At 51.5% G+C, this 23,353-nt stretch overlaps 1 protein-coding gene across 1 annotated transcript in view; it reads left to right on the top strand.

Annotated features, from left to right (window-relative positions):
• Positions 1–23,280, top strand: part of LOC142466409 (uncharacterized) — an 83,528-nt gene extending 60,248 nt beyond the window's left edge. The window contains exons 8-10 of the mRNA XM_075571330.1: positions 1,476–1,596; positions 14,736–17,135; positions 23,120–23,280. Of these exons, the coding sequence (XP_075427445.1) occupies positions 1,476–1,596; positions 14,736–17,135; positions 23,120–23,280 (2,682 nt within the window). The remainder of the gene's footprint in view (positions 1–1,475; positions 1,597–14,735; positions 17,136–23,119) is intronic.
• The last annotated feature ends 73 nt before the right edge of the window (positions 23,281–23,353 follow it).

Here is a 23,353-nt window from a genome sequence, read left to right on the forward strand (position 1 = left end):
TGGGTGGGTGGGTGACTGGGTGGGTGACTTGACTGGGTGGGTGACTTGACTGAGTGAGTGGGTGGGTGGGTGACTGAGTGGGTGGGTGGGTGACTAAGTGAGTTTTTGGGTGACTAAGTGAGTGGGTGGGTGGGTTACTGAGTGGGTGGGTGACTGAGTGAAAGTGACTGGGTGGGTGTGTGGGTGACTGGGTGACAGTGCGTGGGTGGGAGACGGTGGGTGACTTACCTTGACCCCGTGGCATCTGGCTGGGGCAGGAGGTGAGTTCGGGAAGCTGGGGGGGGGGCAAGAGTGGCAGGAGACCCGCGCCGCGCTTCTCCTCCGTCCGGGAGCCGACGCACGTGAGGGGGAGTCCCGCGCCGCGCTTCCCCTCTCCGGTAGCGGCGCACGTGAGGGGGAGTCCCGCGCCGCGCTTCCCCTCTCCGGTAGCGGCGCACGTAAGGGGGAGTCCCGCGCCGCGCTTCCCCTCTCCGGTAGCGGCGCACGTGAGGGGGAGAGCAGGAGGCCCGGGCCGCGCCGCGAGGGGGGAGGAGCCTGGAGTTTGCTGCTGAGCAGGAGGGCCGCGGCGCACGGTGAGGGTGATGGTGCGGCTGGGGATGTTGCGGAGCGTGGGGATTTGGGTGAGGTGGGGGGAGAGAGTGAGGGGCACCGGGAGAGGAGGGGGGGGGAAGGTGAGCTGCGGTCCAACTGACGGGGGAGAGTGAGGGTGTGTGTGTGTGTGTGTGTGTGTGTGTGTGAGGGGGGGGGGGTGCGTGGGGGTGTGTGTGTGTGTGTGTGTGTGTGTGTTTTTTTTTTTGCCCGTCACTCTGCCTCAGGCCAATGAGAGGTGCGGGGGCGGGCAGGCCAAGGGACCAATGAGATTGCCGCTAGGGACGCAGACATACAGTGCTTTCAGAAATATATAGTAGATATATATATATCTATATCACATACCACTATATATATTGCATATACGGCTATATATCACTCTGTATCCCCCTCCATACTCAGTATCGCTATGTATCTTCTCCTCTATACTCGGTATCACTAGGTACCCCCTTCTCTATACTCGCTATCACTATGTACCCCCTTCTCTATACTCGCTATCACTATGTACCCCTTTCTCTATACTCAGTATCGCTATGTATCTTCTCCTCTATACTGAGTATCACTATGTACCCCCTTCTCTATACTCGGTATCACTAGGTACCCCCTTCTCTATACTCGCTATCACTATGTACCCCTTTCTCTATACTCAGTATCGCTATGTATCTTCTCCTCTATACTGAGTATCACTATGTACCCCCTTCTCTATACTCGGTATCACTAGGTACCCCCTTCTCTATACTCGGTATCACTATGTACCCCCTTCTCTATACTCGGTATCACTATGTACCCCCTTCTCTATACTCGGTATCACTATGTACCCCCTTCTCTATACTCGGTATCACTATGTACCCCCTTCTCTATACTCGGATCACTATGTATCGTTGCAGGAAGCGGCGGTGCTCGTCTCACACAGATCCCTTCATCCCCGGGATTTCTTCCGGCAGCAGGAACGCTCCGTGTCCTGCTCATTCTCACCCCCTTCCACCCCAACGTCACCCTCCCGCCCTGGTGAGTCCCCCCCCTGTCTGAGATATAGTAATGGTCAGTCCCCCCCTAACTGTGATATAGTAATGGTGAGTCCCCCCCTGTCTGTGATATAGTAATGGTGAGTCCCCCCCCTGTCTGTGATATAGTAATGGTCAGTCCCCTCCTCACTGTGATATAGTAATGGTCAGTCCCCTCCTCACTGTGATATAGTAATGGTCAGTCCCCACCTCACTGTGATATAGTAATAGTCAGTCCCCTCCTCACTGTGATATAGTAATGGTCAGTCCCCCCCTCACTGTGATATAGTAATGGTCAGTCCCCCCCCTCACTGTGATATAGTAATGGTCAGTCCCCCCTCACTGTGATATAGTAATGGTCAGTCCCCCCCTCACTGTGATATAGTAATGGTCAGCCTCCCCTCACTGTGATATAGTAATGGTCAGTCCCCTCCTCATTGTGATATAGTAATGGTCAGTCCCCCCTCACTGTGATATAGTAATGATCAGTCCCCCCTAACTGTGATAGAGTAATGGTCAGTACCCCCCTGTCTGTGATATAGTAATGGTCAGTCCCCCTCACTGTGATATAGTAATGGTCAGTCCTCCCCTCACTGTGATATAGTAATGGCCAGTCCCCTCCTCACTGTGATATAGTAATGGTCAGTCCCCTCCTCACTGTGATATAGTAATGGTCAGTCCCCTCCTCACTGTGATATAGTAATGGTGAGTCCCCCCCCTGTCAGTGATATAGTAATGGTCAGTCCCCTCCTCATTGTGATATAGTAATGGTCAGTCCCCTCCTCACTGTGATATAGTAATGGTCAGTCCCCTCCTCACTGTGATATAGTAATGGTCAGTCCCCTCCTCACTGTGATATATTAATGGCCAGTCCCCCCTCACTGTGATATAGTAATGGTCAGTCCCCCTCTCACTGTGATATAGTAATGGTCAGCCCCCCTCGCTGTGATATAGTAATGGTCAGTCCCCCCCTCACTGTGATATAGTAATGGTCGGTCCCCCCTCTTCGCTGTGATATAGTAATGGTCAGTCCCCCCTCACTGTGATATAGTAATGGTCAGTCCCCCCCTCACTGTGATATAGTAATGGTCGGTCCCCCCTCTTCACTGTGATATAGTAATGGTCAGTCCCCCCCTCACTGTGATATAGTAATGGTCAGTCCCCCCCTCACTGTGATATAGTAATGGTCAGTCCCCCCCTCACTGTGATATAGTAATGGTCGGTCCCCCCTCTTCGCTATGATATAGTAATGGTCAGTCCCCCCCTCACTGTGATATAGTAATGGTCGGTCCCCCCTCTTCGCTGTGATATAGTAATGGTCAGTCCCCCCCTCACTGTGATATAGTAATGGTCGGTCCCCCCTCTTCGCTGTGATATAGTAATGGTCAGTCCCCCTCTTCGCTGTGATATAGTAATGGCCAGTTCCCCCTCACTGTGATATAGTAATGGTCAGTCCCCCCTCACTGTGATATAGTAATGGTCAGTCCCCCCTCACTGTGATATAGTAATGGTCAGTCCCTCCCTCACTGTGATATAGTAATGGTCAGTCCCTCCCTTTCGCTGTGATAGAGTAATGGTCAGTCCCCCCCTGTCTGTGATATAGTAATGGTCAGTCCCTCCCTCACTGTGATATAGTAATGGTCAGTCCCTCCCTCACTGTGATATAGTAATGGTCGGTCCCCCCCTCACTGTGATATAGTAATGGTCAGTCCCTCCCTCACTGTGATATAGTAATGGCCAGTCCCCCCCTCACTGTGATATAGTAATGGTCAGTCCCCCCTCGCTGTGATGTAGTAATGGCCAGTCCCCCCCTCACTGTGATATAGTAATGGTCAGTCCCCCCCGCGCTGTGATATAGTAATGGTCAGTCCCTCCCTCGCTGTGATATAGTAATGGTCAGTCCCCCCTCACTGTGATATAGTAATGGTCAGTCCCCCCTCACTGTGATATAGTAATGGCCAGTCCCCCCCTCACTGTGATATAGTAATGGTCAGTCCCCCCCTCACTGTGATATAGTAATGGTCAGTCCCCCCCTCACTGTGATATAGTAATGGTCAGTCCCCCCTCGCTGTGATGTAGTAATGGCCAGTCCCCCCCTCACTGTGATATAGTAATGGTCAGTCCCCCCCGCGCTGTGATATAGTAATGGTCTGTCCCTCCCTCACTGTGATATAGTAATGGTCAGTCCCCTCCTCACTGTGATATAGTAATGGTCAGTCCCTCCCTCACTGTGATATAGTAATGGCCAGTCCCCCCCTCACTGTGATATAGTAATGGTCAGTCCCCCCTCGCTGTGATGTAGTAATGGCCAGTCCCCCCCTCACTGTGATATAGTAATGGTCAGTCCCCCCCGCGCTGTGATATAGTAATGGTCAGTCCCTCCCTCGCTGTGATATAGTAATGGTCAGTCCCCCCTCACTGTGATATAGTAATGGTCAGTCCCCCCTCACTGTGATATAGTAATGGCCAGTCCCCCCCTCACTGTGATATAGTAATGGTCAGTCCCCCCCTCACTGTGATATAGTAATGGTCAGTCCCCCCTCACTGTGATATAGTAATGGTCAGTCCCTCCCTCACTGTGATATAGTAATGGTCAGTCCCTCCCTCACTGTGATATAGTAATGGTCAGTCCCCCCCTCACTGTGATATAGTAATGGTCAGTCCCCCCTCGCTGTGATGTAGTAATGGCCAGTCCCCCCCTCACTGTGATATAGTAATGGTCAGTCCCCCCCGCGCTGTGATATAGTAATGGTCAGTCCCTCCCTCACTGTGATATAGTAACGGTCAGTCCCCTCCTCGCTGTGATATAGTAATGGTCAGTCCCCCCCTCATTGTGATATTGTAATGGTCAGTCCCTCCCTCACTGTGATATAGTAATGGTCAGACCCCCCCTCGCTGTGATATAGTAATGGTCAGTCCCCCCCTCGCTGTGATATAGTATAGGTCAGTCCCTCCCTCACTGTGATATAGTAATGGTCAGTCCCCCCCTCACTGTGATATAGTAATGGTCAGTCCCCTCCTCACTGTGATATAGTAATGGTCAGTCCCCCCCTCACTGTGATATATTAATGGTCTGTCCCTCCCTCACTGTGATATAGTACTGGTCAGTCCCCCCCTCGCTGTGATATAGTAATGGTCAGTCCCCCCCTCGCTGTGATATAGTAATGGTCAGTCGCCCCCTCGCTGTGATATAGTAATGGTCAGTCCCCCCCTCGCTGTGATATTGTAATGGTCAGTCGCCCCCTCGCTGTGATATAGTAATGGTCAGTCCCCCCCTCGCTGTGATATAGTAATGGTCAGTCCCCCCCTCGCTGTGATATTGTAATGGTCAGTCCCCCCCTCGCTGTGATATTGTAATGGTCAGTCCCCCCTCACTGTGATATAGTAATGGCCAGTCCCCCCCTCACTGTGATATAGTAATGGTCAGTCCCCCCCTCACTGTGATATAGTAATGGTTAGTCCCCCCCTCACTGTGATATAGTAATGGTCAGTCCCCCCCTCACTGTGATATAGTAATGGTCAGTCCCCCCTCACTGTTATATAGTAATGGTCAGTCCCTCCCTCACTGTGATATAGTAATGGTCAGTCCCTCCCTCACTGTGATATAGTAATGGTCAGTCCCTCCCTCACTGTGATTTAGTAATGGTCAGTCCTGCCTCACTGTGATATAGTAATAGTCAGTCCCCCCCCCTCACTGTGATATAGTAATGGTCAGTCCCCCCCTCGCTGTGATATAGTAATGGTCAGTCCCCCCCACTGTGATATAGTAATGGTCAGTCCCCCCCCCACTGTGATATAGTAATGGTCAGTCCCCCCCTCACTGTGATATAGTAATGGTCAGTCCCCCCTCACTGTGATATAGTAATGGTCAGTCACCCCCACACTGTGTTATAGTAATGGTCAGTCCCCCCCTCATTGTGATATAGTAATGGCCAGTCCCCCCCTCACTGTGATATAGTAATGGTCAGTCCCCCCCTCGCTGTGATATAGTAATGGTCAGTCCCCCCCTCACTGTGAGATAGTAATGGTCAGTCCCCCCCTCACTGTGATATAGTAATGGTCAGTCCCCCCCTCACTGTGATATAGTAATGGCCAGTCCCCCCCTCACTGTGATATAGTAATGGTCAGTCCCCCCCTCGCTGTGATGTAGTAATGGCCAGTCCCCCCTCACTGTGATATAGTAATGGCCAGTCCCCCCCTCACTGTGATATAGTAATGGTCAGTCTCCCCCGCGCTGTGATATAGTAATGGTCAGTCCCTCCCTCGCTGTGATATAGTAATGGTCAGTCCCCCCTCACTGTGATATAGTAATGGTCAGTCCCCCCTCACTGTGATATAGTAATGGCCAGTCCCCCCCTCACTGTGATATAGTAATGGTCAGTCCCCCCCTCACTGTGATATAGTAATGGTCAGTCCCCCCCTCACTGTGATATAGTAATGGTCAGTCCCCCCTCACTGTGATATAGTAATGGTCAGTCCCTCCCTCACTGTGATATAGTAATGGTCAGTCCCTCCCTCACTGTGATATAGTAATGGTCAGTCCCCCCCTCACTGTGATATAGTAATGGTCAGTCCCCCCTCGCTGTGATGTAGTAATGGCCAGTCCCCCCCTCACTGTGATATAGTAATGGTCAGTCCCCCCCGCGCTGTGATATAGTAATGGTCAGTCCCTCCCTCACTGTGATATAGTAATGGTCAGTCCCCCCTCACTGTGATGTAGTAATGGCCAGTCCCCGCTTCACTGTGATATAGTAATGGTCAGTCCCCCCCGCGCTGTGATATAGTAATGGTCAGTCCTTCCCTCGCTGTGATATAGTAATGGTCAGTCCCCCCTCACTGTGATATAGTAATGGTCAGTCCCCCCTCACTGTGATATAGTAATGGCCAGTCCCCCCCTCACTGTGATATAGTAATGGTCAGTCCCCCCTCACTGTTATATAGTAATGGTCAGTCCCTCCCTCACTGTGATATAGTAATGGTCAGTCCCTCCCTCACTGTGATATAGTAATGGTCAGTCCCTCCCTCACTATGATTTAGTAATGGTCAGTCCTGCCTCACTGTGATATAGTAATAGTCAGTCCCCCCCCTCACTGTGATATAGTAATGGTCAGTCCCCCCCTCGCTGTGATATAGTAATGGTCAGTCCCCCCCACTGTGATATAGTAATGGTCAGTCCCCCCCCACTGTGATATAGTAATGGTCAGTCCCCCCCTCACTGTGATATAGTAATGGTCAGTCCCCCCTCACTGTGAGATAGTAATGGTCAGTCCCCCCCTCACTGTGATATAGTAATGGTCAGTCCCCCCCTCACTGTGATATAGTAATGGTCAGTCCCCCCCTCACTGTGATATAGTAATGGCCAGTCCCCCCCTCACTGTGATATAGTAATGGTCAGTCCCCCCTCGCTGTGATGTAGTAATGGCCAGTCCCCCCCTCACTGTGATATAGTAATGGTCAGTCCCCCCCGCGCTGTGATATAGTAATGGTCAGTCCCTCCCTCGCTGTGATATAGTAATGGTCAGTCCCCCCTCACTGTGATATAGTAATGGTCAATCCCCCTTCACTGTGATAAAGTAATGGCCAGTCCCCCCCTCACTGTGATATAGTAATGGTCAGTCCCCCCCTCACTGTGATATAGTAATGGTCAGTCCCCCCCTCACTGTGATATAGTAATGGTCAGTCCCCCCCTCACTGTGTTATAGTAATGGTCAGTCCCCCCTCACTGTGATATAGTAATGGTCAGTCCCTCCCTCACTGTGATATAGTAATGGTCAGTCCCTCCCTCACTGTGATATAGTAATGGTCAGTCCCCCCCTCACTGTGATATAGTAATGGTCAGTCCCCTCCTCACTGTGATATAGTAATGGTCAGTCCCCCCCTCACTGTGATATATTAATGGTCTGTCCCTCCCTCACTGTGATATAGTACTGGTCAGTCCCCCCCTCGCTGTGATATAGTAATGGTCAGTCCCCCCCTCGCTGTGATATAGTAATGGTCAGTCGCCCCCTTGCTGTGATATAGTAATGGTCAGTCCCCCCCTCGCTGTGATATTGTAATGGTCAGTCGCCCCCTCGCTGTGATATAGTAATGGTCAGTCCCCCCCTCGCTGTGATATAGTAATGGTCAGTCCCCCCCTCGCTGTGATATTGTAATGGTCAGTCCCCCCCTCGCTGTGATATTGTAATGGTCAGTCCCCCCTCACTGTGATATAGTAATGGCCAGTCCCCCCCTCACTGTGATATAGTAATGGTCAGTCCCCCCCTCACTGTGATATAGTAATGGTTAGTCCCCCCCCTCACTGTGATATAGTAATGGTCAGTCCCCCCCTCACTGTGATATAGTAATGGTCAGTCCCCCCTCACTGTTATATAGTAATGGTCAGTCCCTCCCTCACTGTGATATAGTAATGGTCAGTCCCTCCCTCACTGTGATATAGTAATGGTCAGTCCCTCCCTCACTGTGATTTAGTAATGGTCAGTCCTGCCTCACTGTGATATAGTAATAGTCAGTCCCACCCCCTCACTGTGATATAGTAATGGTCAGTCCCCCCCACTGTGATATAGTAATGGTCAGTCCCCCCCCACTGTGATATAGTAATGGTCAGTCCCCCCCTCACTGTGATATAGTAATGGTCAGTCCCCCCTCACTGTGATGTAGTAATGGCCAGTCCCCCCTTCACTGTGATATAGTAATGGTCAGTCCCCCCCGCGCTGTGATATAGTAATGGTCAGTCCCCCCCTCACTGTGATATAGTAATGGTCAGTCCCCCCTCACTGTGATATAGTAATGGTCAGTCCCCCCCTCACTGTGATATAGTAATGGTCAGTCCCCCCCTCACTGTGATATAGTAATGGTCAGTCCCCCCTCACTGTGATATAGTAATGGTCAGTCCCTCCCTCACTGTGATATAGTAATGGTCAGTCCCTCCCTCACTGTGATATAGTAATGGTCAGTCCCCCCCTCACTGTGATATAGTAATGGTCAGTCCCCCCTCGCTGTGATGTAGTAATGGCCAGTCCCCCCCTCACTGTGATATAGTAATGGTCAGTCCCCCCCGCGCTGTGATATAGTAATGGTCAGTCCCTCCCTCACTGTGATATAGTAATGGTCAGTCCCCCCTCACTGTGATGTAGTAATGGCCAGTCCCCGCTTCACTGTGATATAGTAATGGTCAGTCCCCCCCGCGCTGTGATATAGTAATGGTCAGTCCTTCCCTCGCTGTGATATAGTAATGGTCAGTCCCCCCTCACTGTGATATAGTAATGGTCAGTCCCCCCTCACTGTGATATAGTAATGGCCAGTCCCCCCTCACTGTTATATAGTAATGGTCAGTCCCTCCCTCACTGTGATATAGTAATGGTCAGTCCCTCCCTCACTGTGATATAGTAATGGTCAGTCCCTCCCTCACTGTGATTTAGTAATGGTCAGTCCTGCCTCACTGTGATATAGTAATAGTCAGTCCCCCCCCTCACTGTGATATAGTAATGGTCAGTCCCCCCCTCGCTGTGATATAGTAATGGTCAGTCCCCCCCACTGTGATATAGTAATGGTCAGTCCCCCCCCCACTGTGATATAGTAATGGTCAGTCCCCCCCTCACTGTGATATAGTAATGGTCAGTCCCCCTTCACTGTGAGATAGTAATGGTCAGTCCCCCCCTCACTGTGATATAGTAATGGTCAGTCCCCCCCTCACTGTGATATAGTAATGGTCAGTCCCCCCCTCACTGTGATATAGTAATGGCCAGTCCCCCCCTCACTGTGATATAGTAATGGTCAGTCCCCCCTCGCTGTGATGTAGTAATGGCCAGTCCCCCCCTCACTGTGATATAGTAATGGTCAGTCCCCCCCGCGCTGTGATATAGTAATGGTCAGTCCCTCCCTCGCTGTGATATAGTAATGGTCAGTCCCCCCTCACTGTGATATAGTAATGGTCAATCCCCCTTCACTGTGATAAAGTAATGGCCAGTCCCCCCCTCACTGTGATATAGTAATGGTCAGTCCCCCCCTCACTGTGATATAGTAATGGTCAGTCCCCCCCTCACTGTGATATAGTAATGGTCAGTCCCCCCCTCACTGTGTTATAGTAATGGTCAGTCCCCCCTCACTGTGATATAGTAATGGTCAGTCCCTCCCTCACTGTGATATAGTAATGGTCAGTCCCTCCCTCACTGTGATATAGTAATGGTCAGTCCCCCCCTCACTGTGATATAGTAATGGTCAGTCCCCTCCTCACTGTGATATAGTAATGGTCAGTCCCCCCCTCACTGTGATATATTAATGGTCTGTCCCTCCCTCACTGTGATATAGTACTGGTCAGTCCCCCCCTCGCTGTGATATAGTAATGGTCAGTCCCCCCCTCGCTGTGATATAGTAATGGTCAGTCGCCCCCTCGCTGTGATATAGTAATGGTCAGTCCCCCCCTCGCTGTGATATTGTAATGGTCAGTCGCCCCCTCGCTGTGATATAGTAATGGTCAGTCCCCCCCTCGCTGTGATATAGTAATGGTCAGTCCCCCCCTCGCTGTGATATTGTAATGGTCAGTCCCCCCCTCGCTGTGATATTGTAATGGTCAGTCCCCCCTCACTGTGATATAGTAATGGCCAGTCCCCCCCTCACTGTGATATAGTAATGGTCAGTCCCCCCCTCACTGTGATATAGTAATGGTTAGTCCCCCCCCTCACTGTGATATAGTAATGGTCAGTCCCCCCCTCACTGTGATATAGTAATGGTCAGTCCCCCCTCACTGTTATATAGTAATGGTCAGTCCCTCCCTCACTGTGATATAGTAATGGTCAGTCCCTCCCTCACTGTGATATAGTAATGGTCAGTCCCTCCCTCACTGTGATTTAGTAATGGTCAGTCCTGCCTCACTGTGATATAGTAATAGTCAGTCCCACCCCCTCACTGTGATATAGTAATGGTCAGTCCCCCCCACTGTGATATAGTAATGGTCAGTCCCCCCCCACTGTGATATAGTAATGGTCAGTCCCCCCCTCACTGTGATATAGTAATGGTCAGTCCCCCCTCACTGTGATATAGTAATGGTCAGTCACCCCCACACTGTGTTATAGTAATGGTCAGTCCCCCCCTCATTGTGATATAGTAATGGCCAGTCCCCCCCTCACTGTGATATAGTAATGGTCAGTCCCCCCCTCGCTGTGATATAGTAATGGTCAGTCCCCCCCTCACTGTGAGATAGTAATGGTCAGTCCCCCCCTCACTGTGATATAGTAATGGTCAGTCCCCCCCCTCACTGTGATATAGTAATGGCCAGTCCCCCCCTCACTGTGATATAGTAATGGTCAGTCCCCCCTCGCTGTGATGTAGTAATGGCCAGTCCCCCCCTCACTGTGATATAGTAATGGTCAGTCTCCCCCGCGCTGTGATATAGTAATGGTCAGTCCCTCCCTCGCTGTGATATAGTAATGGTCAGTCCCCCCTCACTGTGATATAGTAATGGTCAGTCCCCCCTCACTGTGATATAGTAATGGCCAGTCCCCCCCTCACTGTGATATAGTAATGGTCAGTCCCCCCCTCACTGTGATATAGTAATGGTCAGTCCCCCCCTCACTGTGATATAGTAATGGTCAGTCCCCCCTCACTGTGATATAGTAATGGTCAGTCCCTCCCTCACTGTGATATAGTAATGGTCAGTCCCTCCCTCACTGTGATATAGTAATGGTCAGTCCCCCCCTCACTGTGATATAGTAATGGTCAGTCCCCCCTCGCTGTGATGTAGTAATGGCCAGTCCCCCCCTCACTGTGATATAGTAATGGTCAGTCCCCCCCGCGCTGTGATATAGTAATGGTCAGTCCCTCCCTCACTGTGATATAGTAATGGTCAGTCCCCCCTCACTGTGATGTAGTAATGGCCAGTCCCCCCTTCACTGTGATATAGTAATGGTCAGTCCCCCCCGCGCTGTGATATAGTAATGGTCAGTCCCCCCCTCACTGTGATATAGTAATGGTCAGTCCCCCCTCACTGTGATATAGTAATGGTCAGTCCCCCCTCACTGTTATATAGTAATGGTCAGTCCCTCCCTCACTGTGATATAGTAATGGTCAGTCCCTCCCTCACTGTGATATAGTAATGGTCAGTCCCTCCCTCACTGTGATTTAGTAATGGTCAGTCCTGCCTCACTGTGATATAGTAATAGTCAGTCCCCCCCCTCACTGTGATATAGTAATGGTCAGTCCCCCCCTCGCTGTGATATAGTAATGGTCAGTCCCCCCCACTGTGATATAGTAATGGTCAGTCCCCCCCCCACTGTGATATAGTAATGGTCAGTCCCCCCCTCACTGTGATATAGTAATGGTCAGTCCCCCCTCACTGTGAGATAGTAATGGTCAGTCCCCCCCTCACTGTGATATAGTAATGGTCAGTCCCCCCCTCACTGTGATATAGTAATGGTCAGTCCCCCCCTCACTGTGATATAGTAATGGCCAGTCCCCCCCTCACTGTGATATAGTAATGGTCAGTCCCCCCTCGCTGTGATGTAGTAATGGCCAGTCCCCCCCTCACTGTGATATAGTAATGGTCAGTCCTCCCCGCGCTGTGATATAGTAATGGTCAGTCCCTCCCTCGCTGTGATATAGTAATGGTCAGTCCCCCCTCACTGTGATATAGTAATGGTCAATCCCCCCTCACTGTGATAAATTAATGGCCAGTCCCCCCCTCACTGTGATATAGTAATGGTCAGTCCCCCCCTCACTGTGATATAGTAATGGTCAGTCCCCCCCTCACTGTGATATAGTAATGGTCAGTCCCCCCCTCACTGTGTTATAGTAATGGTCAGTCCCCCCTCACTGTGATATAGTAATGGTCAGTCCCTCCCTCACTGTGATATAGTAATGGTCAGTCCCTCCCTCACTGTGATATAGTAATGGTCAGTCCCCCCCTCACTGTGATATAGTAATGGTCAGTCCCCCCTCGCTGTGATGTAGTAATGGCCAGTCCCCCCCTCACTGTGATATAGTAATGGTCAGTCCCCCCCGGGCTGTGATATAGTAATGGTCAGTCCCTCCCTCACTGTGATATAGTAATGGTCAGTCCCCTCCTCGCTGTGATATAGTAATGGTCAGTCCCCCCCTCATTGTGATATTGTAATGGTCAGTCCCTCCCTCACTGTGATATAGTAATGGTCAGACCCCCCCTCACTGTGATGTAGTAATGGCCAGTCCCCCCTTCACTGTGATATAGTAATGGTCAGTCCCCCCGCGCTGTGATATAGTAATGGTCAGTCCCTCCCTCGCTGTGATATAGTAATGGTCAGTCCCCCCTCACTGTGATATAGTAATGGTCAGTCCCCCCTCACTGTGATATAGTAATGGCCAGTCCCCCCCTCACTGTGATATAGTAATGGTCAGTCCCCCCCTCACTGTGATATAGTAATGGTCAGTCCCCCCCTCACTGTGATATAGTAATGGTCAGTCCCCCCCTCACTGTGATATAGTAATGGTCAGTCCCTCCCTCACTGTGATATAGTAATGGTCAGTCCCTCCCTCACTGTGATATAGTAATGGTCAGTCCCCCCCTCACTGTGATATAGTAATGGTCAGTCCCCCCTCGCTGTGGTGTAGTAATGGCCAGTCCCCCCCTCACTGTGATATAGTAATGGTCAGTCCCCCCCGCGCTGTGATATAGTAATGGTCAGTCCCTCCCTCACTGTGATATAGTAATGGTCAGTCCCCTCCTCGCTGTGATATAGTAATGGTCAGTCCCCCCCTCATTGTGATATTGTAATGGTCAGTCCCTCCCTCACTGTGATATAGTAATGGTCAGACCCCCCCTCACTGTGATATAGTAATGGTCAGTCCCCCCCTCGCTGTGATATAGTATAGGTCAGTCCCTCCCTCACTGTGATATAGTAATGGTCAGTCCCCCCCTCACTGTGATATAGTAATGGTCAGTCCCCCCCTCACTGTGATCTAGTAATGGTCAGTCCCCTCCTCACTGTGATATAGTAATGGTCAGTCCCCCCCTCACTGTGATATATTAATGGTCTGTCCCTCCCTCACTGTGATATAGTAATGGTCAGTCCCCCCCTCGCTGTGATATAGTAATGGTCAGTCGCCCCCTCGCTGTGATATAGTAATGGTCAGTCCCCCCCTCGCTGTGATATAGTAATGGTCAGTCCCCCCCTCGCTGTGATATAGTAATGGTCAGTCCCCCCCTCGCTGTGATATAGTAATGGTCAGTCGCCCCCTCGCTGTGATATAGTAATGGTCATTCCCCCCTCGCTGTGATATTGTAATGGTCAGTCGCCCCCTCGCTGTGATATAGTAATGGTCAGTCCCCCCCTCGCTGTGATATAGTAATGGTCAGTCCCCCCCTCGCTGTGATATTGTAATGGTCAGTCCCCCCCTCACTGTGATATTGTAATGGTCAGTCCCCCCCTTGCTGTGATATAGTAATGGTCAGTCCCCCTCACTGTGATATTGTAATGGTCAGTCCCCCCCTCGCTGTGATATAGTAATGGTCAGTCCCCCCTCGCTGTGATATAGTAATGGTCAGTCCCCCCCTCACTGTGATATAGTAATGGTCAGTCCCCCCCTCGCTGTGATATAGTAATGGTCAGTCCCCCCTCGCTGTGATATAGTAATGGTCAGTCCCCCCCTCACTGTGATATAGTAATGGTCAGTCCCCCCCTCACTGTGATATAGTAATGGTCAGTCCCCCCCTCGCTGTGATATTGTAATGGCCAGTCCCCCCCTCACTGTGATATAGTAATGGTCAGTCCCCCCCTCACTGTGATATAGTAATGGCCAGTCCCCCCCTCACTGTGATATAGTAATGGTCAGTCCCCCCCTCGCTGTGATATAGTAATGGTCAGTCCCTCCCTCACTGTGATATAGTAATGGTCAGTCCCCCCCTCACTGTGATATAGTAATGGTCAGTCCCCCCCTCACTGTGTTATAGTAATGGTCAGTCCCCCTCTCACTGTGATATAGTAATGCTCGGTCCCCCCTCTTCGCTGTGATATAGTAATGGTCGGTCCCCCCTCTTCGCTGTGATATAGTAATGGTCAGTCCCCCCCTCGCAGTGAGATAATAATGGTCAGTCCCCCCCTCGCTGTGATATTGTAATGGTCAGTCCTATGGTGTATCTTTTCCTTGACATTGATTGATACCGTTCTCCCTCAGACCCCTCCCGCAGACCCGCTCTACGATACCAGCGTAGTGTGACCGAGTCCATCGTGTCCCGGCCCCCACCGAGTCCCCCCTACATTCCTAGCACCTTAAAAAGAAACTCTGTGTCTTCCCCTCCCTCTCACGCCCCCCAGCCCTGCTCTCCTGCCTTTATCTTCTCCAAATCTGCCCTTCCTGTCACCTCCCCCAGGGTGGGCTCCTTACCTCCCTTCATACCCACTCCAATTACCCCCATGCGAGCCGGGCACTTTCACCCACTGGTGCCTAAAATAGGGTCTCCTCCATGTGTACAAAGGAGCACCTCCCCCAGGTCCCAAGACTTCCCTCTTAGAGCTGATACTGTGCCCCTAAATACCTCCCCCAGGTCCCAAGACTTCCCTCTTAGAGCTGAGCCCATAGAACTAAATACCTCACCCCAAACTGAGCCTGAGCCCCCCAATATCTCTCCCAGAGCTGACACTGTGCCCCTAAATACCTCCCCCCAAACAGAGCTTGGGCCCCCCAATATCTCTCCCAAAGCTGATACTGTGACCCTAAATACCTCACCCCAAACAGAACCTGAGCCCCCCAATATCTCTCCCAGAGCTAAGACTGTGACCCTAAATACCTCACCACAAGAGTTAAAAACTCCAACCCGAGCAGACCTTATTCTTCCAAATGTCTCGACATTTGACCGTGTAATGACAGATCGCCCATATGGGGCAGAACTTGTCCTCCTTAACACCACAGTGATACAAGACTCTACACCCCAACAAACCCCTCCCACCCCAAATACCATCTCCAGAGAGACCACAGCCTCTCCTGTCCCAGCCACCATGGAGGCCATACCCCCTCCTGTCCCGGCCACCATGGAGGCCATACCCTCTCCTGTCCCAGCCACCATGGAGGCCATACCCCCTCCTGTCCCAGCCACCATGGAGGCCATACCCCCTCCTGTCCCGGCCACCATGGAGGCCATACCCCCTCCTGTCCCAGCCACCATGGAGGCCATACCCCCTCCTGTCCCGGCCACCATGGAGGCCATACCCCCTCCTGTCTCAGCCACCATGGAGGCCATACCCCCTCCTGTCCCGGCCACCATGGAGGCCATACCCCCTCCTGTCCCAGCCACCATGGAGGCCATACCCCCTCCTAGTACTCAGGCGGTGGCCCTGGTCTCCCTACTCCAGTATATGGCCCCAGATCCGTACATCCCTTTCAGTTCACAGGCTCCAGCCACACCCCACCAAGCTCTGCCCTCCGAGGTCCCCCTGCTTCACCCCCAATATCATCTCGCTCTTCCCCCTAAGGGGAGCCCTCCAGACATTGAGACCATGACCCAGGATGACCTACCTGAAACTCCTCCCATTGGCAACCTATCTATGACTCCTCCCACAAACAACCTACCCGAGACTCCACCCACTTATAACCGGCCTGATACTATTCTCACGGACAACCTATCTGATGCTTTGCCCCTATATTTATCTGAGGCTCTGCCCCCTCACAATTTACCTGAGGCTCCACTCACTGAAACTTTTCCTGTATGTGAGGCTCCTCCCACTGACAGCTCACCTGCCTGTGAGGCTCCTCCCACTGTGTGTTCACCTGTATGTGAGGCTCCTCCCACTGTCAGCTCACCTGCCTGTGAGGCTCCTCCCACTGTGTGTTCACCTGTATGTGAGGCTCCTCCCACTGACAGCTCACCTGCCTGTGAGGCTCCTCCAACTGTGCGCTCACCTGTATGTGAGGCTCCTCCCACTGTGTGTTCACCTGTATGTGAGGCTCCTCCCACTGTGTGTTCACCTGTATGTGAGGCTGCTCCCACTGTTTGTTCACCAGTATGTGATGCTCCTCCCACTGCCAGCTCACCTGCCTGTGAGGCTCCTCTCACTGACAGCTCACCTGTAGGTGAGGCTCCTCCCACTGACAGCTCACCTGTATGTGAGGCTCCTCCCACTGACAGCTCACCTGTATGTGAGGCTCCTCTTCCCACTGACAGCTTACCTGTATTTGAGTCTCCTCCCACTGAGAGCTCACCTGTATGGGAGTCTCCTCCCACTGACAGCTCACCTGTATGTGAGTCTCCTCCCACTGACAGCTCACCTGTATGTAAGTCTCCTCCCACTGACAGCTCACCTGTATGTAAGTCTCCTCCCACTGACAGCTCACCTGTATGTGAGGCTCCTCCCACTGACAGCTCACCTGTATGCGAGGCTCCTCCCACTGTATGTGTGGTTCCCGCTGGGCTCTTCCCCTATCCTCCCTCCCTGTACTCTGACCCCTGTGACGTAACAGGGACAAAGAGTGATGAGCTCAGCGACCCTACCACTCCCAGCACCCTACACCCTGCAGAGCTAACAATGTGCTCTGACCTAAAGACCACACCTCACACGGATATCACAGAGCTTCAGGCAGGTAAGTCTCCGGTACAGGACAGTTATAGGGGGAGGGGTCCTGTAATAGAGAGATAGGTACAGGACAGTTATAGGGGGAGGGGTCCCTGTAATAGAGGAGAGATAGGTACAGGACAGTTATAGGGGGAGGGGTCCTGTAATAGAGAGATAGGTACAGGACAGTTATAGGGGGAGGGGTCCCTGTAATAGAGGAGAGATAGGTACAGGACAGTTATAGGGGGAGGGGTCCTTGTAATAGAGGAGAGATAGGTACAGGACAGTTATAGGGGGAGGGGTCCCTGTAATAGAGAAGAGATAGGTACAGGACAGTTATAGGGGGAGGGGTCCCTGTAATAGAGGAGAGATAGGTACAGGACAGTTATAGGGGGAGGGGTCCCTGTAATAGAGGAGAGATAGGTACAGGACAGTTATAGGGGGAGGGTCCCTGTAATAGAGGAGAGATAGGTACAGGACAGTTATAGGGGGAGGGGTCCCTGTAATAGAGGAGAGATAGGTACAGCACAGTTATAGGGGAGGGGTCCCTGTAATAGAGGAGGGATAGGTACAGGACAGTTATAGGGGGAGGGTCCCTGTAATAGAGGAGAGATAGGTACAGGACAGTTATAGGGGGAGGGGTCCCTGTAATAGAGGAGAGATAGGTACAGGACAGTTATAGGGAGAGGGGTCCCTGTAATAGAGGAGAGATAGGTACAGGACAGTTATAGGGGGAGGGTCCCTGTAATAGAGGAGAGATAGGTACAGGACAGTTATAGGGGGAGGGGTCCCTGTAATAGAGGAGAGATAGGTACAGGACAGTTATAGGGGGAGGGGTCTCTGTAATAGAGGAGAGATAGGTACAGGACAGTTATAGGGGGAGGGTCCCTGTAATAGAGGAGAGATAGGTACAGGACAGTTATAGGGGGAAGGGTCCCTGTAATAGAGGAGAGATAGGTACAGTGCAGTTATAGGGGGAGGGGTCCCTGTAATAGAGGAGAGATAGGTACAGGACAGTTATAGGGGGAGGGGTCCCTGTAATAGAGGAGGGATAGGTACAGGACAGTTATAGGGGGAGGGGTCCCTGTAATAGAGGAGAGATAGGTACAGTGCAGTTATAGGGGGAGGGGTCCCTGTAATAGAGGAGAGATAGGTACAGGACAGTTATAGGGGGGGGTCCCTGTAATAGAGGAGAGATAGGTACAGGACAGTTATAGGGGGAGGGGTCCCTGGAATAGAGGAGAGATAGGTACAGGACAGTTATAGGGGGAGGGGTCCCTGAAATAGAGGAGGGATAGGTACAGGACAGTTATAGGGGGAGGGTCCCTGTAATAGAGGAGAGATAGGTACAGGACAGTTATAGGGGGAGGGGTCCCTGTAATAGAGGAGAGATAGGTACAGGACAGTTATAGGGGGAGGGGACCCTGTAATAGAGGAGAGATAGGTACAGGACAGTTATATGGGGAGGGGTCCCTGTAATAGAGGAGAGATAGGTACAGGACAGTTATAGGAGGAGGGGTCCCTGTAATAGAGGAGAGATCGGTACAGGACAGTTATAGGGGGAGGGGTCCCTGTAATAGAGGAGGGATAGGTACAGGACAGTTATAGGGGGAGGTCCCTGTAATAGAGGAGAGATAGGTACAGGACAGTTATAGGGGGGGCTGTCCCTGTAATAGAGGAGAGATAGGTACAGGACAGTTATAGGGGGAGGGGTCCCTGTAATAGAGGAGGGATAGGTACAGGACAGTTATAGGGGGAGGTCCCTGTAATAGAGGAGAGATAGGTACAGGACAGTTATAGGGGGGGCTGTCCCTGTAATAGAGGAGAGATAGGTACAGGACAGTTATAGGGGGAGGGGTCCCTGTAATAGAGGAGAGATAGGTACAGGACAGTTATAGGGGGAGGGTCCCTGTAATAGAGGAGAGATAGGTACAGGACAGTTATAGGGGGAGGGGTCCCTGTAATAGAGGAGAGATAGGTACAGGACAGTTATAGGGGGAGGGTCCCTGTAATAGAGGAGAGATAGGTACAGGACAGTTATAGGGGGAGGGGTCCCTGTAATAGAGGAGATATAGGTACAGGACAGTTATAGGGGGAGGGGTCCCTGAAATAGAGGAGGGATAGGTACAGGACAGTTATAGGGGGAGGGGTCCCTGTAATAGAGGAGAGATAGGTGCAGGACAGTTATAGGGGGGAGGGTCCCTGTAATAGAGGAGAGATAGGTACAGGACAGTTATAGGGGGAGGGGTCCCTGTAATAGAGGAGAGATAGGTACAGGACAGTTATAGGGGGAGGGGTCCCTGTAATAGAGGAGAGATAGGTACAGGACAGTTATAGGGGGAGGGGTCCATGTAATAGAGGAGAGATAGGTACAGGACAGTTATAGGGGGAGGGGGCCCTGTAATAGAGGAGAGATAGGTACAGGACAGTTATAGGGGGAGGGGGCCCTGTAATAGAGGAGAGATAGGTACAGGACAGTTATAGGGGGAGGGGACCCTGTAATAGAGGAGGGATAGGTACAGGACAGTTATAGGGGGAGGGGTCCCTGTAATAGAGGAGAGATAGGTACAGGACAGTTATAGGGGGAGGGTCCCTGTAATAGAGGAGGGATAGGTACAGGACAGTTATAGGGGGAGGGGTCCCTGTAATAGAGGAGGGATAGGTACAGGACAGTTATAGGGGGAGGGGTCCCTGTAATAGAGGAGAGATAGGTACAGGACAGTTATAGGGGGAGGGGTCCCTGTAATAGAGGAGAGATCGGTACAGGACAGTTATAGGGGGAGGGGTCCCTGTAATAGAGGAGAGATAGGTACAGGGCAGTTATAGGGGGGAGGGGTCCCTGTAATAGCGGAGAGATAGGTACAGGACAGTTATAGGGGGAAGGGTCCCTGTAATAGAGAGATAGGTACAGGACAGTTTTATAGGGGGAGGGGTCCCTGTAATAGAGGAGAGATAGGTACAGGACAGTTATAGGGGGAGGGGTCCCTGTAATAGAGGAGAGATAGGTACAGGACAGTTATAGGGGGAGGGTCCCTGTAATAGAGGAGAGATAGGTACAGGACAGTTATAGGGGGAGGGGGCCCTGTAATAGAGGAGAGATAGGTACAGGACAGTTATAGGGGGAGGGGACCCTGTAATAGAGGAGGGATAGGTACAGGACAGTTATAGGTGGAGGGGTCCCTGTAATAGAGGAGAGATAGGTACAGGACAGTTATAGGGGGAGGGTCCCTGTAATAGAGGAGAGATAGGTACAGGACAGTTATAGGGGGAGGGGTCCCTGTAATAGAGGAGGGATAGGTACAGGACAGTTATAGGGGGAGGTGTCCCTGTAATAGAGGAGAGATAGGTATAGGACAGTTATAGGGGGAGGGGTCCCTGTAATAGAGGAGGGATAGGTACAGGACAGTTATAGGGGAGGGGTCCCTGTAATAGAGGAGAGATAGGTACAGGACAGTTATAGGGGGAGGGGTCCCTGTAATAGAGGAGAGATAGGTACAGGACAGTTATAGGGGGAGGGGTCCCTGTAATAGAGGAGAGATAGGTACAGGACAGTTATAGGGGGAGGGGTCCATGTAATAGAGGAGAGATAGGTACAGGACAGTTATAGGGGGAGGGGGCCCTGTAATAGAGGAGAGATAGGTACAGGACAGTTATAGGGGGAGGGGGCCCTGTAATAGAGGAGAGATAGGTACAGGACAGTTATAGGGGGAGGGGACCCTGTAATAGAGGAGGGATAGGTACAGGACAGTTATAGGGGGAGGGGTCCCTGTAATAGAGGAGAGATAGGTACAGGACAGTTATAGGGGGAGGGTCCCTGTAATAGAGGAGGGATAGGTACAGGACAGTTATAGGGGGAGGGGTCCCTGTAATAGAGGAGGGATAGGTACAGGACAGTTATAGGGGGAGGGGTCCCTGTAATAGAGGAGAGATAGGTACAGGACAGTTATAGGGGGAGGGGTCCCTGTAATAGAGGAGAGATCGGTACAGGACAGTTATAGGGGGAGGGGTCCCTGTAATAGAGGAGAGATAGGTACAGGGCAGTTATAGGGGGGAGGGGTCCCTGTAATAGCGGAGAGATAGGTACAGGACAGTTATAGGGGGAAGGGTCCCTGTAATAGAGAGATAGGTACAGGACAGTTTTATAGGGGGAGGGGTCCCTGTAATAGAGGAGAGATAGGTACAGGACAGTTATAGGGGTAGGGGTCCCTGTAATAGAGGAGAGATAGGTACAGGACAGTTATAGGGGGAGGGTCCCTGTAATAGAGGAGAGATAGGTACAGGACAGTTATAGGGGGAGGGGGCCCTGTAATAGAGGAGAGATAGGTACAGGACAGTTATAGGGGGAGGGGACCCTGTAATAGAGGAGGGATAGGTACAGGACAGTTATAGGGGGAGGGGTCCCTGTAATAGAGGAGAGATAGGTACAGGACAGTTATAGGGGGAGGGTCCCTGTAATAGAGGAGAGATAGGTACAGGACAGTTATAGGGGGAGGGGTCCCTGTAATAGAGGAGGGCTAGGTACAGGACAGTTATAGGGGGAGGTGTCCCTGTAATAGAGGAGAGATAGGTATAGGACAGTTATAGGGGGAGGGGTCCCTGTAATAGAGGAGGGATAGGTACAGGACAGTTATAGGGGAGGGGTCCCTGTAATAGAGGAGAGATAGGTACAGGACAGTTATAGGGGGAGGGTCCCTGTAATAGAGGAGGGATAGGTACAGGACAGTTATAGGGGGAGGGGTCCCTGTATTAGAGGAGTGATAGGTACAGGACAGTTATAGGGGGAGGGGTCCTGTAATAGAGGAGGGATAGGTACAGGACAGTTATAGGGGGAGGGGTCCCTGTAATAGAGGAGGGATAGGTACAGGACAGTTATAGGGGAGGGGTCCCTGTAATAGAGGAGTGATAGGTACAGGACAGTTATAGGGGGAGGGGTCCCTGTAATAGAGGAGAGATAGGTACAGGACAGTTATAGGGGGAGGGGTCCCTGTAATAAAGGAGAGATAGGTACAGGACAGTTATAGGGGGAGGTGTCCCTGTAATAGAGGAGAGATAGGTACAGGACAGTTATAGGGGGAGGGGTCCCTGTAATAGAGGAGGGATAGGTACAGGACAGTTATAGGGGGAGGGTCCCTGTAATAGAGGAGAGATAGGTACAGGACAGTTATAGGGGGAGGGGTCCCTGTAATAGAGGAGTGATAGGTACAGGACAGTTATAGGGGGAGGGGTCCCTGTAATAGAGGAGAGATAGGTACAGGACAGTTATAGGGGAGGGTCCCTGTAATAGAGTAGAGATAGGTACAGGACAGTTATAGGGGGAGGGGTCCCTGTAATAGAGGAGGGATAGGTACAGGACAGTTATAGGGGGAGGGGTCCCTGTAATAGAGGAGAGATAGGTACAGGACAGTTATAGGGGGAGGGGTCCTGTAATAGAGGAGGGATAGGTACAGGACAGTTATAGGGGAGGGGTCCCTGTAATAGAGGAGAGATAGGTACAGGACAGTTATAGGGGGAGGGGTCCTGTAATAGAGGAGAGATAGGTACAGTGCAGTTATCGGGGAGGGTCCCTGTAATAGAGGAGAGATAGGCACAGGACAGTTATAGGGGGAGGGTCCCTGTAATAGAGGAGAGATAGGTACAGGACAGTTATAGGGGAGGGGTCCCTGTAATAGAGGAGAGATAGGTACAGGACAGTTATAGGGGAGGGTCCCTGTAATAGAGGAGAGATAGGTACAGGACAGTTATAGGGGGAGGGGTCCTGTAATAGAGGAGGGATAGGTACAGGACAGTTATAGGGGGAGGGGTCCCTGTAATAGAGGAGAGATAGGTACAGGACAGTTATAGGGGGAGGGTCCCTGTAATAGAGGAGAGATAGGTACAGGACAGTTATAGGGGGAGGGGTCCCTGTAATAGAGGAGAGATAGTTACAGGACAGTTATAGGGGGAGGGGTCCCTGTAATAGAGGAGGGATAGGTACAGGACAGTTATAGGGTGACTTTCTCTCTCGGATTATAGGGGAAGTGCGTGGTGATTCTCTGGAGATGAATTGTTTGAAATCTAATGGCAAAATGGAACCAGAGGAGACGGGACGTTATCACCGTGCGGAGGGAACACAGGTACAGGGTCTGACACATAAAATATTCCATGGGTCCCTCTCCCCGTATCGTCCCCCTTAATGGACCTTGTCCAATCTGTGGTGCTGTGCGTGTCTCACCTGGATTTTGAACATTTGCTCATTAGATGGGTGCA

The sequence above is a fragment of the Ascaphus truei genome, chromosome 1 (genome assembly GCF_040206685.1).
Source record: "Ascaphus truei isolate aAscTru1 chromosome 1, aAscTru1.hap1, whole genome shotgun sequence".
Taxonomy (NCBI): Eukaryota; Metazoa; Chordata; class Amphibia; order Anura; family Ascaphidae; genus Ascaphus; species Ascaphus truei.